This window comes from Salarias fasciatus, chromosome 6 (genome assembly GCF_902148845.1).
Source record: "Salarias fasciatus chromosome 6, fSalaFa1.1, whole genome shotgun sequence".
Taxonomy (NCBI): domain Eukaryota; kingdom Metazoa; phylum Chordata; class Actinopteri; order Blenniiformes; family Blenniidae; genus Salarias; species Salarias fasciatus.
Window position 1 is genome coordinate 698709 of NC_043750.1, and position 17373 is coordinate 716081.

At 48.8% G+C, this 17373-nt stretch overlaps 1 protein-coding gene across 1 annotated transcript in view; it reads left to right on the forward strand.

Annotated features, from left to right (window-relative positions):
* Positions 1-17333, forward strand: part of LOC115391080 (GTPase IMAP family member 7-like) — a 42323-nt gene extending 24990 nt beyond the window's left edge. Inside the window, exons 3-6 of the mRNA XM_030095178.1 lie at positions 10307-10402; positions 11931-12009; positions 16281-16375; positions 17267-17333. Of these exons, the coding sequence (XP_029951038.1) occupies positions 10307-10402; positions 11931-12009; positions 16281-16375; positions 17267-17333 (337 nt within the window). The remainder of the gene's footprint in view (positions 1-10306; positions 10403-11930; positions 12010-16280; positions 16376-17266) is intronic.
* The last annotated feature ends 40 nt before the right edge of the window (positions 17334-17373 follow it).

Sequence of the window (17373 nt, forward strand, 5' to 3'; positions counted from 1 at the left end):
ACCAACTAGTGCATCTCTTGTTGAGCATGTGAAACGATCAACCTACCAAGCTGCATATGGGGCCAGGCAACAGTCTGCAAAATGCATTCTGAAAGCCCTGGCAGCTGGGGCTGGAAAAAGCGTGGGGAAGCCTGGGAAGTTCTTTGGTCAACCCTCCCACCCATTGCTCAGTCTTGTCAGCAGCTGACAAAATGTCGTTGCACGGGTGAATGCCGGGGACCATGCAAATGCTATCGCTACACCCTGAAGAGCACACAACTGTGTACCTGTAAATGCAAAGAGTATAACAATGATTCAGGCTAAATTCAAGCAAGTCAGTTCAGTCTGTTGTACTTCTGTCATGACAATTTGAGATACCACATCGGTAACTTTACTGAGACAGTGCTAATTCATATAATTGCGATCATATCACTATAATCCTTAAAGGGACTGAAGGCAACTTTACAAAATGTACCTCAGTGCTGCCGCGATAGGCGCTGTGAGGAACTGCAGCCACCAGCCAAGGCAGCACGGGAGCGCGCACACACACTTCCGGTGCGCGTCAAGCCCTAGCTGCGTACACGGCGGAGGAACTGCGTCGATGCGACGGGGAAGCATACTGACGCCTGGTTCACACAGGACGCGAGGCGCCGTGCGCCGCAGCGCCAGGCGCTCGGCTGTTCATACAGGAAGCCTTTTCTGCTGCGCTCTGCGCGCCGGAGACCTCGACTGAGCCGTGGAGAGGAGGAGAGTCCTGCTCTCTTGTGGGTTCATACAATCAATAAAAGAAGGAAGCAGCACGGTGTTTTCCGTCATCTTGTTGGTGAACTGCGCCTGGACAGTGCCCACCATCACCTGAATCTGTACCCCCCCTCCCTCTCTCTCTCGCCCCCTCTCGCCCCCTCTCCCTGTGTGTGTTTATCTGAAAAGGAAAACCGAAAAGCAACATAATTTGTTATTTTACTTTATTTTAATTAGAAAATTGACCAGATTCTCTCGTATTTTCCGTTCCCGACTTCCTGTCTGGTGCGATCTGCTTGATCCAGCTTGACAAATGGCGCCCGGGGCTCGCAGAGAAAATAGAGGAGCGGAGCAGCGAGCCGCTCCGCGTGCGGCGCCGCCCCGCGCCTCCTGTATGAGCCGTCAGATAGGTTAACAGGGGCGCCGATCCGAAACTCGGTGTGCGGCGTGTCCTGTATGAAGCAGGGATGCAGTGTTTGAGTCCGTGTCCATGGCGACCATGTTCTTCCTGTTCGGCAGCGCGCATACAGTGTCAATTTACGTCACATCCCCACGATTACGCAGGAAATTCGGACCCTGAACTGCAACAAATTATTTGGCACACAGCCTGTATAAGGCAACAGACAGATACGCGGCTCAGCCTGTTATTTTAGGTTTTTAATGCTTCACGACCCGTGTGTAGTTTTTCAGAAATCTTGCCTTAAGTCCCTTTAATGATATTGAAATTTTGATTGCAGAATTAGATTCCTCGTGTCCAAAAACATATATTTTGATGTACAGATCATCAAAATGTCATTACTTTGCCAATATTTAGTGCAAATACTGTTTCATACTGGAATGAATTGTGGCCATCTTGAAAAAAGGCAGCCATTTTTTTGTTGAAGTTGGCTAACGTGCTTTTCTGAAAGAGGAGGTTCTGAAGCACCTGTGTGCCAATTTTGGTGCTTGTATCACCAAGCGAAAGATTGTTTCAGCAATCTGCCCCACTGTTCAGGCACACGAGCAGCCAGCGGAGCAGGAGACACCATGGAAGCTATGGTGTCATAACAGCACTTTGGGATTTTTCTTATTTGATGCTATCAGAGCAGCAAAGTATTTGGATCTTGCCTCCTTAATGGTTTTATTTAAGGAGGACATTAAATCCCTGAGATGTTGTCAGTGAACTTTGAGCTTCGTGGATTTCCAAAGGTGCTCAGTTTTTTGACACAATCTTTTTAGGCTCAGAAAGTTGTCATTTCACCAGGGAGACACTGCTTTCTGGAGACATGACTGCATTTTAGTGGAGCCACTTGGTCTAAAACCGTCAGCATCAGAGCAGTGGGTCAGATCATGAGTGTCAAACAAGGCCCAGAATCTCTCAGCTGTGGTTTCAGTGATGATCCTCCTTCTGCCTTTGTAGAGGCAGGCTGGGGTTTAGACAGAATAATCAGTTCAAAAAACATACAGCTGTGGTCACATTTCCAACATGGAGGTCAAGTGAGAAGACCAGGTCCAGAGCATGAAGAAGCAGAAGGAGAAGAGAGAGCAGGAGAGGACGAGAGAGAGAGAGAGAGAGAGAGAGAGAGAGAGAGAGAGAGAGAGAGAGAGAGAGAGAGAGAAAGAGACTTTGACTTTACCACATCATTTATTAAGGTCTATTTATACATGTTCAACAAAACAAAAGACCACAAGTCACAGTGCCTAAAAGAACCCTAAAAGCCACAAAAACAGGTGACTAAACGTTCATGTTTAAACGTCCTTCCTCCATCACTCCCAAGACCCCTCCCACAGTCCACACCTACTTAAAGTCCTCAAGCGCCCCCACCAGGGAGCTATAAGCATACTCCACTCGGAGCCGTGCTCCCACCAGTCTTTTCAGGAGGAGTTCTGGGACTGTGCATCCTGTCCCACAAGTCTGGTTCCGCCTTGACAGCCAGATGCTCAACTTAGTTTGGCCGAGAAGAAAGTTTATGGGGCTGCTTCATGTTTTTGGGCACCAGTAGACTTTGGGCTGAAAACAAACAGCTCTCTGGTGAGAACCAGGCCCAAACCTCCAACCCAGCATCCCAGCAGTCTGAACAGGGGGATGAGTCGGGGGCAGGACGTCCATAAGTGTTCCAGTGTCTCTTCCTCAGGGCAGAAGGGACAGTTGGTGTTTGTCCCAGGGTCAAAGTGGACCACATGTCTGTTTGTAGCCACCGCCCCATGCACCGCCCTCCACTGGAGATCCGCACAGCGTTTCTCAATGGGGTTGGGGGGGGGATACAGAGACTTCTAGCTGCCTTTAGGGGACCCCAGCGCCAAAACACCCGACCACCTGGACGACGGAAGACCTGCAAAGTGTAGCTCTGTTCCTCACCTTCATGGGGACAATACGAGGAGGTACCCAAAAGAAATCGGAATTTGGTCAGAAAACAATAATAATAATGAGTTCCGACTTCTGGCCGTCAGATGTGCTGCAGGTAAGCCTCGTGCACATCTGTGAGAAATCTGAGCTCCGAGAGTTACACTGACGCCTGTCAGGCGCTATTTATAGTGCAGAGTGCAGAGGCGGTCTGCGATTTTTTCCAAAATGGCGACATTGACTGTGAAGCCAGAGCAGCGCAAACATTAAATTCTGCTTTTTGCTGGGAAAAAACAGCAGCAGAAACACTCAGCTTGTTGCAGCAAGCCTACAAGGATGATGCTCTGGGGAAGACTCAGGTCCATGAGTGGTTTGGGCGGTTTAAAAAGGGCCAGATGTCGGCGCGTCAGGTCTGCTCAGCTGTGAAAACAATGCTGAGCTGCTTCTTGGCTGTCCAGGGTCTCGTCCACAGCGGGTCTGTCCCTCCAGGTCAGACTGTAAACCAGGACTACTACAGGAAGTCCTCAGACGCTCCGTGAGGATGTGAGGAGGAAGCAGAGCGTCGTGGCGGAGTGGAGCCGGTTGATCCACCACCACAGAGCGCCAGCGGACACGGCGCTGCGCCTCACGCAGTTTCTGGAGAAGAATGAGACGAATCTCCTCTCCCATCCGCCTGATTGATGAAGCCTCCAGTGACTTTTTCTTGTTCCCCAGGTTGAAGAAGCAGCTGAAGGGACAGCGGTTTGCAGATGTGGAGGAGGTGACAGAAAAATCGCAGCCGGCCCTGAATGGCACAATTACGCACGGGTCTGACGACGCATTGGTGAAGTGGGAGACACGGCTGGAGCGCTGCATTAATGCGGATGGAGATTATTTTGAAGGCGACAGTGATGTTTTATTTTGAAATGTCAGAAATAAAAAGTTACAGTCAAATTCCGGATTCTTTTGGGTACACCCTCGTATAGAGGGCTTTTTTCAAGACAGTACTGAACTCTGGCAGGACAGGTGTAGAAAAGGACAGGAGTCCACCAGCTGCCTCCCCATCACCACCAGCAGGCCGGATGTTCAGCGAGGGAAAGCCCGGAGGAGCTGGTCCAGCAGAGCCCAGACCCAGCAGCTCTCTGAACCTCGATGGGAGCCCTCGCTTCATTTCCTCCAGAAGTCTCTCCAGGACCCACTAAAATCTGATGCCAGTCTCTCGGCTAAGCTGCTCCACGCTCTTCCAGCGTCTTCCAGACCTCAAATTGGCCAGTTTGGTCAAGTTTGACTCCAAGAAAGTCCGCCTCACAGCTGCAGAGTCCAACAGGCTGCTCCTGACCAGTGGGTTGTGAAACAGTGGCTCCTCCGTGCCCCATCCATATGGCTGGTCTCTGGACACAGTCAGAACTGACCTCCACACCCTCAGTACTGACAGGTAGAAGGCAGAGGTCCCAGTTATATCCATGTTCTGAAGATCTAATAAGAACAAGTGTTGATCAAAACCAAGCTTTCCAACCTCATGCAGCAGTACCGAGGTGGTCCTCTCCCACAGCGGATTCTGACCGTACAGGAAGTGTCTCACTGTTTGTAGATGAAGGGCTGCCACCCCACTAGGGATGTCCACCAGACCTTGGCCCCCTTCTTCGGTAGGGAGGTACAGCACTGCCGCCCTCAGCCAGTGGAATCCCCCCCAGAAAAAATCCACTAGCCGTCTCTGAATGTCCAGCAGCACCGTGCTGGGAGGTTGGAGCACAGTGAAGCGACGCCACAAGGTGGAGGCAGCCAGGTTATTGATCACCAGAGCCCTCCCCCTGTAAGACAGCTGGGGCTGGACCCATGTCCACCGAGACAATTGGGTGCTCACTTTTTCCCCGAGACCATCCCAATTCTTGCCCTGGAAGATCTGGCTCCCCAGGTACACCCCAAGGCACTTCATTCCCTCAGTACTCCACTGTAGTCCAGCTGGGAGTGCGGCACTGTGTGCTGAGTCCACCGTCCAAGAAGTAGCCCCTCACATTTATGCCAGTTGACTTTGGCAGAGGAGGCGTGTTCATAATAATCCAGCTGTTGCTGCAGAGTTTGAACATCTGCGGGATCCGTGATGAACACAGTCAGGTCATCAGCGTAGGCAGACAGATAGAAGGTGTCATCCGCCAGTGTAAAACCGGTGAGACCTCTCCTCAGCTGGTGGAGTAACGGCTCGATTGCCAAAGTGTACAACATGCCAGACAGTGGGCAGCCCTGCCGAACGCCCCTCTGGACTTCAATCGGACGACTTAGTCCTCCCCCCACTTTCAACAGTACTGCTGCTCTTGCGTACAGTAGACTAATGCAGGACACAAACTTCTTCGGAAAACCAAAAGCTGCCAGAACGTTAAACAGATAGGAGTGATCCACCCGGTCGAAGGCCTTCTCCTGATCGATGGAGATCAACCCTCGGTCTAAGCTTTTAAGTCTTGCTATGTCAATGAAGTCTCTAAGCAGAAAGAGGTTGTCCATGATTGTACGACCTGGAATGCAGTACGACTGGGTGTGATGAATTACTGAATCTAAACAATATTTTAACCTGTTGGCTGATGGTGCGTTCACACCGGACGCGTCGCGGGCGTCATGAGCGGCGCTTTTCTATGCAAAGTCTATGGTGGACAAGCGTCGTGGACGAGCGTCGTGGAGCGGCGGAGGGTGGGGCGGAGCGTCAGGAGCGTCGACTTTCGAGCGTTTCGAGCGTCGACGCCCACGACGCGCGTCCCCAGCGTCAGGAGCGTCGTGAGTGTCGCTTTTTGAGAGTTGGGAAAACTGAACTTTCGACGCGCTGCCGCTGGGCGTCAACCAATCAGAGACGATCCCTTCGGTGCAACGTCACTACGAGTGATTCGAGCACTGATGCGGGCCAGACAGTGTTGCCAACTTGACGACTTTCTCGCTAAATCTGGCGACTTTCAAAAGCCTCTTGGCGACGTTTTTTTTGTCGGGAGGGCGCATGCGCACGCAGCGACCGGCAGCGAGTGACAGCTTGGCGTCTTTGTCTGTCTTCCATGTTTTTTAGCGTGTTTTTTAGCGTTTTCCTTTAGCGTTTTTAACGTTTTTATCGTCTTTTACTGTGATTTTATCGCCCTTTTAACTACCTCGGACGTTTTAGCTCCCTTGTTTTACTTATCAGCAATGGATCCTCTCTATATCTTCTCACTGTGGCTTCTTCTACTCTCTCTGCTCACCTGCAACACCGGCATGGCGGAGTGTCAGGTGAGAACCGTGAGGACTCAATATACCAGGGACGTGCTGCTGGAGCTAAACGTAGCCACGTTAGCTCAGCCGGCTGACCAGATATACAAGATCCCGGATTGTCTCCTCAGAAACGCTAATAAAGCAAGCGGGCCTGGAACACTTAAGAAGAGGAAGCGGGGTAAATGTGGAGGTCTGAGACAGCGCCTGAGGAAACAGCGTCTCGACCGGATCCCACTGCCCTCTCTCATAATGGGGAACGTCCAGTCTCTGAGAAACAAAGTGGATGAACTCCAGGGAAATGTTCGTTTCCAGAAGGATTTTATGAACTGTTGCATCATGGCATTCACCGAGACCTGGCTGGCCGACAGAGACTTGGATGCGGACCTGGAGGTAGATGGATTTGGTGCACCCATACGGCTGGACAGAGACGCCGCTGCTACAGGCAAGTCATCTGGCGGGGGTGTGTGTTTGTATATTAACCAGCGTTGGTGTAGATCTGTCACTGTCCGGGAGAGACTCTGTACTGCTGACTTGGAACTGCTCTCTGTGTCATTACGCCCTCCATATCTGCCTCGGGAATTTCCACAGATATTTTTGACTATTGTGTACATCCACCCAAGGGCTAATGAAAAAAATGCTTGTGAGCTTATCCATCAAGTCACTCAGAGGCTTCAGTCTGTCTCCCCGGATGCTCCTCACATCATTCTGGGTGACATGAACCACTGCACCCTGAGAACTACGCTGAGAGACTTCTACCAGTACATCACATGCCCCACCAGACAGAATAAGACCATTGATCTCTGTTATGGAAACATCAAAGGTGCATATAAATCCATCCCTCTGCCTCCTCTCGGTTCCTCCGACCACAACTGCATCCAATTCATCCCTGTCTACCGGACTGTGCTGAAGCGAGGCAAAGTGCAGAGCCTCAGAGTGAAGACCTGGGACCATGATGCCTGCCTAACTCTGCAAGGGTGTCTTGATGCTACTGACTGGAATACATTCACTGAGTCCTCTGCCAACATAGATGAACTTACTGATGTCGTGAGCTGCTGGGTTACATACTGCGAAAATTGTGTTATCCCTGTTAAAACGGTAAAAATATATCCTAACAACAAGCCGTGGGTTTCTAAAACACTCAAAGATCTGTTACAACAAAAGAAAGCAGCCTTCAGGGAAGGGAATAGATCATCTCTGCATAACTTGCAGAAAGAAATCAAATATGAGATCAGAGCCTGTAAAAAGCGCTATAAGGAGAAAATTGAGAATCGGCTTAAAACAAATGACTTGGGTTCTGTTTGGGACAGTTTGAAAACGATCACTGGGGTGAAAGAATGTAGCCGGAAAAACATTCAACTCAATGGCTACAACACAGATTTAGAACTAGCGCAGAGCCTTAATGATTTTTATATAAGATTCGATGATTCTGATTTCCATAGAAAACACACTGAGCTGAAAAAACGCCTCTCATCTGCTCCTCCTTTAAACCCCTTCTTTGAAGGGGAAGATGTAATTAAGTGCTTCAAAAAATGTAAACCAAAGAAAAGCCCAGGCCCTGATCATATAAGCGGTCGCCTACTAAAAACTTGCGCTGAACAGCTTGGCCCTATCTTCAACTATATCTTTAACATCTCTCTCTCTCTTCAGACTGTGCCATCTCTATGGAAACAGTCTATTGTGGTACCTGTTGCTAAAACAAAAAATCCCAGCACACTGAATGATTTTCGGCCGGTGGCACTGACCTCCACAGTAATGAAACAGTTTGAGAAATTAGTTAAAATGGAGATACTAGCAAAAACCGAGCATCTACTAGACCCCCTCCAATTCGCGTACAGAAACAATAGAGGTGTTCAAGATGCCACAGCTACTTTACTCAACCTGGTATACAAACATCTCGAGGGCAGCAAAAATCATGTCAGATTGCTTTTTTTTTATTTTTCATCAGCTTTCAACACGATCCAGCCTCACATCCTAGTAGAGAAACTCATGGACTTGTTTGGTCTAGATGCGAGTCTTGTGGGTTGGATTCTTGACTTCCTCATTAACAGATCACAACAAGTCAGAGTGAATGGAACACTGTCCAGCCTTTTATCATCCTCAACCAGTTCACCTCAAGGCTGTGTTCTGTCTGCACTTCTTTACATTTTGTATACTAATGACTGTTGTAGTCGTCACACAAACAGATTCATTATAAAGTATGCGGATGACTCTGTTATAGTCAGCCTGCTCCCTGATGAGGAGGTCAGCCACGGCCAGGTACTTGACGATTTTGTATCCTGGTGCGATGATTTCTTTTTACAGATCAACGTTACTAAAACGAAGGAAGTCTGTATTGACTTCAGACGTACGACTCAGGTTCCTCATCGCAGTGTCGTTCACAGTCAGGGAGTTGAACTGGTGAGCAGCTACAAATATCTGGGCACTATAATAGATAACTCGCTCAAATTTGATGAGAACTGTGACATGCTCTGTAAAAAGGGTCAGCAGCGCCTATTTTGTCTGAGGAAGCTCGCTAAATTCCAGGTAGACAGAGGCCTGATGAAAATGTTTTACTGTGCTTATATCGAGTCCGTTATTTCCTTTTGTATCCTTTGTTGGTTCGGTAATCTTACTGTTAAGGACAAAAACTCCTTAGGGAAAATTGTGCGTGTTGCTTCCAAAGTAGCCGGGGTGAAGTTCAGCAGCCTGGAGGAAATTTATAATATTCAGCTGCTTAAGAAAGCCAAGAACATTTGCAGAGACAAAACCCACCCTCTGCATCAGGAGTATAAGCTCCTTCCCTCTGGCCTCCGCTTCACTGTCCCTCTAGCTACTAAAAACAGATATAAATTTTCCTTTGTGCCTCTCACCATCTGCGCTTTAAATGCCGAGAAGAAGAGGAAGTAACAGCATGTCTACCAGTCTCCATGCTTTACTATGCAACTACTGCACATTTGCTGACAGTGGTTTGTCATTTCTGGTTTGCCGTCTGGAATGTTTCGCACAGCTTGGTTTTATGGGTCCACCTTGCTGATCTGCTTTTTATTTGTACTGGAGCTGATTATGCACCGAGGTTTGTTATGCTTTTATGTTGTCTTGTATATTTATGTTATGTATGAACGTGAACTTACTGCACATTGAATCGCCCTGCAATGGACAAATGAATAAACTGAACTGAACTGAACTGAACTGAACTGAAAAGCGACTAGCAACAAATCTAGCGACCTTTCCTGGAGCTCTGGAGACGTGACAGGACGTCTCGTTCTGCAGCTGCTGTCCTCAATGAGCAGAGGGTGCTGCGTGAGCCCCTACCCCGTCCCAAAGCTCTCACAAGCGGTCAGTCTCAGCAGCGCCCCCTGCTGCAGTCAGAGCAGAGAGGAGCAGAGCAGCCAATAGCCACTTTTCTTACTGGGGAGTTGGCAACACTGGGGCCAGCAGGTCGTCAAACTGGGCACGGGAGAGACGAAAGTAGCCCTGGAAGGATAATTACCCACAAATGCTCCTCTTTGCATTAAATAACATCATTTTTTATTTTCCCAATAATATTTATTTATTTTTTTTCAATTCAGAAGTGTACTCATACTGCTGGAAGATTTTTATTTCTCTTGTGTTGTAAATCAATCACTGAAGAAATCAATCTGCATGTCTGTCTGTCTGCATTTATATATTACATCTTAAAATAAAGATCATACCTTTTCAAATGTTTTAATTGTATTTCATAAGATTATGAAGTATTGATGTAACAACAAGTGTATGCACTTGTGTGTACATATGTGTACATGTATGTACGTGTGTGTACGTGTGTGTACATGTGCATTTATCCCTATATGAGCCTCCTGCATTGTGGCCTTGATAAAATATTCCTTATATATTGGGTTTTTTTTGTTTTCCATACATTTTTATGTTTGTGTCCTGGAATACTGCTAAAGTTTATGAATATTACAAAACCTCACAGTATTTTGACGAAGTTCTGACTCATAGAATCATTAGAATCAGTCTGAAAGTCCCAATTCTTCTGTTTCTTCTCCAATGTTCCTCCATTTTTCCACTCAGTCTGTTCCTGATGTTGTTTGTTTTCAGGTCTAACTCTGGGTCCAGCTGTGTGTCCATGAAGAGTGACCGGTCTATGGCTCATCCCACTACCTTTAAATCAGGACCAGGACCTGATGACGAGGGGTGAGAATCAGTGTTTGTGTCAGGATCCATCCTCATAACAGTAGCTTGAACAAAGTCAATGGCCCTCATTTATCAAACGGTCGTACGGCGGTATACGGGCGTACACCCGTCGTACATCCATATGAAAGATGGGTTCAGCATTTATCAATTTGATCATGATCATTCAGAAAGATGAAATCTCATGACAGCTCTGACATCGTGTACGCAAGTTTCAGTCAGTGCAGACTTGCGGTGCAGCGCAGAGAAACCTGGCGGAGCGTGAAAATAACTCTAACTCAAACGTGACAAATCACAAGCAGCACACATTCAGTACAGATTTAAAAAAATAAAATAAAATAAAATAAAGTGATGCCCTTACGGAATATCTAATATATTTCTTCCTTGTGGGATTAATAAAGGATTTTTAACTTTCAATAACTCCGCTGGTCCATCCTGCCACGGAGAGGAGGCAGTTTTAACAGTGCGCAAAGACGAACAGCTGCAGCTTCAGACGCTCAGATCCAGCAGGGGAAACGCTGCTGTTCCTGTTCATCCCCGAAAAGGTGTGTGACTTTATTTAGGCAGTTTTACACAATATTGCACTGCAGATAGAGTTACTGTTGATGCGCCGGCACCACAAGAGGATGTGAGAACCAGCAGGGCCTCCACTGGGTCTGGAGTCTGGACGGAGGAGACAGGACCTGAAGAACCGCTATTGAAATGTAAATAAACCCTGAAGTTTAGCAAATGATTTATTTAATCAGTGATGTGATGCCAGTAACCTAGAAAATAACACATGAACTAAAGGGAGATTAAATACAGACAGAGGATAAATTATCTTTCATTTAAGCAGCACCGGCAGCGGGGGGCACGTGCCGCCCTCGGTGGCCTGAGTCCCGGGTCCTGTTCGGTCCTGTGTCCCGTTCGGTCCGGGGTCCTGCTCGGCACCAGGTCTGGTGCCGGGTGTGTGTCTCGGTGGGACCGTCCCCGCTGTGGGGAGGAGACCGGGCGGCGGTGCCGCTGCTGTCTGACTCTGAGACATAATTGAACGAAACAATAAAACTCTGAGCTGTGTAACGTGAGTCAGCCTCATTATCTGTAATATCAGGGTTAAATTAACGGACCTATAATCTGTTCAGACCTCAGCCGGTGTCCGTTCGTCCAGGCGACGCTGCTCACCGCCACCGTGAGCTTCCTCCAGATAGCGTTTTTCCCTTTAATTTCAGTTTTTATTCTTCCCTCCTCCTGATTCACCTCCACCTCAGACCTGACAGGATCCATTTCCAGCTCCCAAACGTTTCTTTTTTCGCCAAAATCACTCTTTTTCTGTGTTTGACCTCAGTGGGCGGGGCTTCAGAACCATGAATATTTCACGGTGTAACATGTTAATGACGATCAGATTCGGCCGCCGCATCACTGAAACGCTGAGATCGGCGAGGTACAGAAGTTTCTGTAATGCCACGCAGCCCCGTCGTACGATGAGCTCACCGCTCAGATATACACCGTTTGGAAGATCGTTTGATAAATGAGGGCCAACATGTTTCTGCAGCGTCAGCCAGCAGAGCTCCCAGGTTCTCCCTGGAGGTTCCGCCCATCAGCATCAAACACATCTGGACTCCATATTTAAGGTGAGAACAAGTTTCCATTCAACACTTTACTGTCACAGTAGTGCTGTGAGAATAACTATTACTTTGGCAACAACTTCAGTGGTAACAGCAATGTTTAATGGTAAACGTAGCAACAATCTTGTGTTGATCAGAAGTGTAACAATGGCTTCACCACTGACAGTGACAGTCACAGTAATGTTCATGGTAAAGACATTGATAATGATAACAGTGAAAATGTTCAGTGGTAACTGGAGCCATTAGTTTAGCCTTAGTGGTAATGATCGCAGAAATCATATGTGGCCGAGGGGGTTACAAATAAGTTAACTTAAAGTTGTTTCGACAACGCCACCTAGTGGAGGGACTAGGACCCGTTAAACCAAGGCTCTGACCCAGGGGTGAGCAGTGCAATAACAACAAGCTTAAAATTGCAGTGTAATTTATTGCAAAAAAAAAGATAACGTTTACAGATAAAGTTCAATTAAAAATAGGGTTAGTCCTCCAAAAGAATTAAAAATAAACAAAAACACAGCTGTCGTCAATCCCTGAGGGGCCTGCTCCAGGTCCTCTAATCGTTGCGCTGGTTAAACTTCGTGTGGACCTCCGCCGGGACGTCGGTTTGAGCCCACCCTGGATCGTCGGCCAGTGACTCCTACTCCCGCTTCCCCTGGACGGTCCGGTCGCACCAGCAGCGACCCCCTGCAGGCAGACGCAACACGGCCAGAAAGAGCCCACGGCTGTCGATCCCCCACAGCCGAGGCTGCACCGCCCCGGTAGCACCCCCCCTCTCAACAGCGGCTACTCACAGGCAAGGCAGGGATCAGACCCTGCCGCTGTTGGAGCTGCGTGCTGGGTGCTGGCGGCCTCCGGCGGGTCGTGTTGTCGGCCCTCTTGGTGTTGTCCCACTCACTGCCTCGCTCCTCCTGTGCAGCGTGGACTGGCCTCCGTCCCCTCTGCTGTGCCTCGCTGCTCCACACCTGCCCTGCTTAAATGTTGGGATCCCTCCCTCCCACACTGCAGCCCTGATTAGTCCGATTGGCTTCAGGTGTGCTCATGTTCGCCTCTGAAGACTGCAGGTAGTGGGGATGGCCTCACTTAAAAAAAATGTCCACAGCAACCAATAAAATCACAGCAAAAACATGCAAATAAAACAAACAAAACACAATAAAAGAGGTCCATAGTCCCACACCCCCCCAGACTTTGATGGTTCCAGTCTCTGAACCAACATCTTAGTCTCTATAACGAGCAGGGCATTGTCCTTGGGTGGTCCGAGTGGATCGACGGGGTTCCTGTTCCAGTTCAGGTTCAGCGTCTTCGAGTTCAGGTTCAGCAGCTTCGAGTTCAGGTTCGGCATTCTCTACAGGATAATATAACACCAAGGGCTGTCCTAAGGTCTCTGGCCCAGCATTTGAGTGTTCATTGGGCTGTTCAATGGCTGGAGCAATGCAAGGTTTAAGAGCATTTCTATGTAAGGTTCTCTCCTTTCCCCCATTCTCTGGTCTGACACGATAGACTAAACCAGAGTCCCCAACTAGACCGATTATCACATGGGGTTTCGACTCCCACCAGCTGTGGAGCTTACCATGGTCTTGTCTGTTTCTGTCACGCACCCACACACGTTCCCCAGGTAATAGGGCGGTTGCTTTGGCTTTCCGGTCATAGTAATCTTTTTCGTGTTTAGCGGCATCAGCCATCTTCTTGCGAGCTAAATCATAAGCGTGTGACAGCTTCTGATGATGTCCGGCAACCCACCCCTCCAAGTCATACCGCAGGTGCTGATCCACAACCCCCAGATTCATATCAACAGGCAGTCTAAGGTGTCGACCAAACATTAGGTATGATGGAGCAAACCCAGTGGCACTATGAACAACATTGTTATAGGCGTGTAACAACTCTGGGAGGTACTCAGGCCACCGGCTCTGTTTCTCTAGCTCCAGGCTTCGAAGCATATTTAGCAGGGTTTGGTTCATTCTCTCAACACGGCCATTTCCCGCTGGATGGTATGGCGTGGTTCGACTCTTAGAAATGCCATACATGCTACACAACTGTTTCATGAGCTCTGACTCAAAGTTGGGCCCTTGATCTGAGTGGAACCGAGCTGGGCAGCCAAAAGGCTGAATAATACGAGTCCAAATGGCACGAACGGTAGTTTTAGCAGTCTGATCACGAGTAGCTACAGCCCAGGAATAGCGCGTGAACATGTCTGTCATGACCAAGATGTTCTGATAAGAATCATTAGGGCGACGCAATGACAAATAATCAAGGGCTACCACCTCGAGGGGATATGATACCTCTATAGGTTTTAGTGGGGCCCTGGGCTCAGTTCTGTCTTTTTGTAGGGTGCAAACGATGCACTCTGCTTGAAAGCCCTGTACCTCCTTTTCCATGCTTGGCCAGAAGAAATGGCGCCTTATGTGAGTGAGAGTCCTCTCTGTGCCCGCATGAGCAGCTGCCTCGTGGCACTTCTTCCACACGTCCCGACAGCTGGAATCTGGGCACACAATTTGGAAACGGGTTTCACACGTATGGGGATCAACCATTTTTCGACACAGAACCCCTTTGTACAAGCACAGTCTTTTCCTTTGCTGTAAGAGCCTCTTCACTCGATCTGCGAATCCATCCCTCTCATCCTTGTTTGGCACAATTCCTTTCTGCACGTACCTCCTCACACATTGAATGTCCGGATCTACCTCCTGCAGAGCCCTCCAGTCCTCTCCGGGCTCCATAGCGGTGGAGTCTCCTTGGTCAAGGGCAGTTGCAGATGTAACCACGGCGGCAACATTGGTGGCGGCTCGTTTCTGGGCAGGGGTTGTAGGAAACCTGGACAGAGCGTCTGCATTCACATTCTCTCGTCCTGCCCTGTATTTCACATCAAAATCAAAGGAGGCCATCTGGGCGACCCACCTCTGTTCGACAGCCCCAAGTTTAGCAGTCTGTAAATGAGCTATGGGATTATTGTCTGTGAACACTGTAAATTTGGCCCCTGTTAGATAATCTTTAAATTTTTCAGTGATAGCCCATTTAAGCGCCAATAACTCCAGTTTGAACGAACTATAGTTCGAATCATTCCTTTCAGCAGGGTGTAAACTGCGGCTTGCATATGCAATCACACGCTCCTTGCCATTTTGGGTCTGAGCTAACACAGCACCAAGCCCACTATAGCTCGCGTCAGTGTACAAACTGAAGGGCTTGGTGTAGTCTGCGTAGGCTAGAACGGGGGCCTGTGTTAAAACCTCCTTCAGCTGATCAAATGCGGTTTGACATTCAGGCGTCCAATCAATGCTCTTTGTACAAGACCGTTTGTCGTTCTTGGGGATGCCAGTGAGTAAGTTGTTCAATGGGCGAGCGATCTTTGCAAACCCCTTAACAAAGCGTCTGTAGTAACCGGCTAAACCCAAAAATGCCCTCACCTCCCTCACAGATGTTGGGATGGGCCACTCTGTCACAGCCGTTATCTTGTCTGGGTCAGGCATCACACCAGCCTGGTTTACTACATGTCCTAAAAACTTTACCTCTCGCTGGAGGAGTTTGCACTTGTCTGGCCTCAGCTTCAACCCGTGCCTCCAGAGCCTCTCAAAGACCTCCTCCAAATTCTGTAAGTGAGTGTCAAAATCAGGTGAGTACACAATAATATCATCTAGGTACACTAGAAGGGACTCTGTAATTTGGCCGCTTAGACACTGCTGCATTAACCTCTGAAATGTCGCAGGGGCATTGCAGAGGCCGAACGGCATGCGCTGGAATTCGTACAGGCCTAGGGGCGTGGTGAAGGCAGTCTTTTCCCTATCCTTAGAGTCCACTTCTACCTGCCAATACCCAGAGGAGAGATCCAAAGTTGAAAACCATTCAGCTTGGGAGAGGGACGTCAAAGTCTCTTCGATCCTCGGAAGAGGAAAAGCGTCTTTGTGGGTAACAGAGTTCAATCTTCTGTAATCAACACAGAATCTCCAGCTCCCATCCTTTTTCTTGACCATGACGATGGGGGCAGACCAGGGGCTAGAACTTGCTGTGATGACCCCCCGATCTAGCATGTCCGCTAGTAGTGACCTCATTTCCTTGTACATGAGTGGCGGCAATGGTCTAAATCGCTCCCTAATTGGGACAGCATCACCAGTTGGGATGGTGTGCGTGACGGCATCCGTCCTACCAAAGTCCTCCTCATGTTTGGAAAACACTTTCTCCCACTTTTGTATTAGCGCGGTCAACCTACCAGCTTGCTCTGTAGTCAAGTCAGATCCATCAACCAACTCTTGGACATCAAACGCATCCTCACGTTCATCGGTTGCCTCTATCAGCCCAACCTCTACTTCACCGTCGCTGTTGGGGGTCAGGTCAACGTCACGGGCACCACGGACATCAACGTCGTCTACTTGGTACAAGCGGCCAATACGTTGGTATCGTCCTAGAGTGATGGGAAAGTTATTCAGATTTCTCACACGGATAAGGGTCCTTCCATTCTTGACAACAGTGAGTGTGCGAGCCACAGAAACAGCATTTGGTTCTTCAAGGGCCTCAACCAGGCCACAGTAGTCCTTCCCAGCTGGTCCAGCTCGAGCCCGTCCCCAGACGACAACCTCGCTTCGAGCAGGGATCTTGAATCCTCGTCGCTGAGCCGGCCACACGTATCCTTTGAACCCATCCTCTGTGCTGACAGCAGTTCTCCGACAGAGGGCGAAGGCTTCCCTCCATGCCTGCTGGGACCTTGGGCTTTCACAAGTAAAAGACAGGGGCTTCTCGGGGTTGTTAAAAACTGCATCCCAACACGGTTTGATCACATTCATGCCAATTATAAATGAGTTGGAGGAGCACTCTTCACTGACAACAAAAACTCCTTTTTGACTTATTTCCACACCCTCTATGTTAAAGTCCATTAGTGCGTAGCCTATGCAGGGGATCTTAAGGCCATTGGCCGCTTTGAGCTTGATGTATGACGGCACATTGTTTACTGCATGATCTGGAAAATGTTTGAAAAATAAACTCTGCCGAATAAGACTAACTTGTGAACCAGTGTCTAAAAGTCCCTCCATTTTAACTCCACTTACATACACGTCCACATAGGGGCAGTTTCCCACCAAGGCTGTAGCGGCCCTCAGATCTTCCCCCCCAGACCCCACTGCATGGGCCTCAACAGTAGGGTGGCCTAGTTTAAAGCCGGCTGAGTAACAGGGGGTGTCCTACAAAACCTGGCAATATGACCAGACTGGTTACAGTTTCTACAGATGGGCCTGCCTCCTTCATCCCATCTGTTAAGCGGACGTCCCCTCTGATAACTCGTCTCCAGGTCGGGCTCGGGGGCGCTGCTGCGGCACACAGGTATGTGTGGAGGGCTGGCCAGTCTCAACTCCTGAATGAGCTCACGTGCAACATCCTTTATTTGGCCCTTGAGCT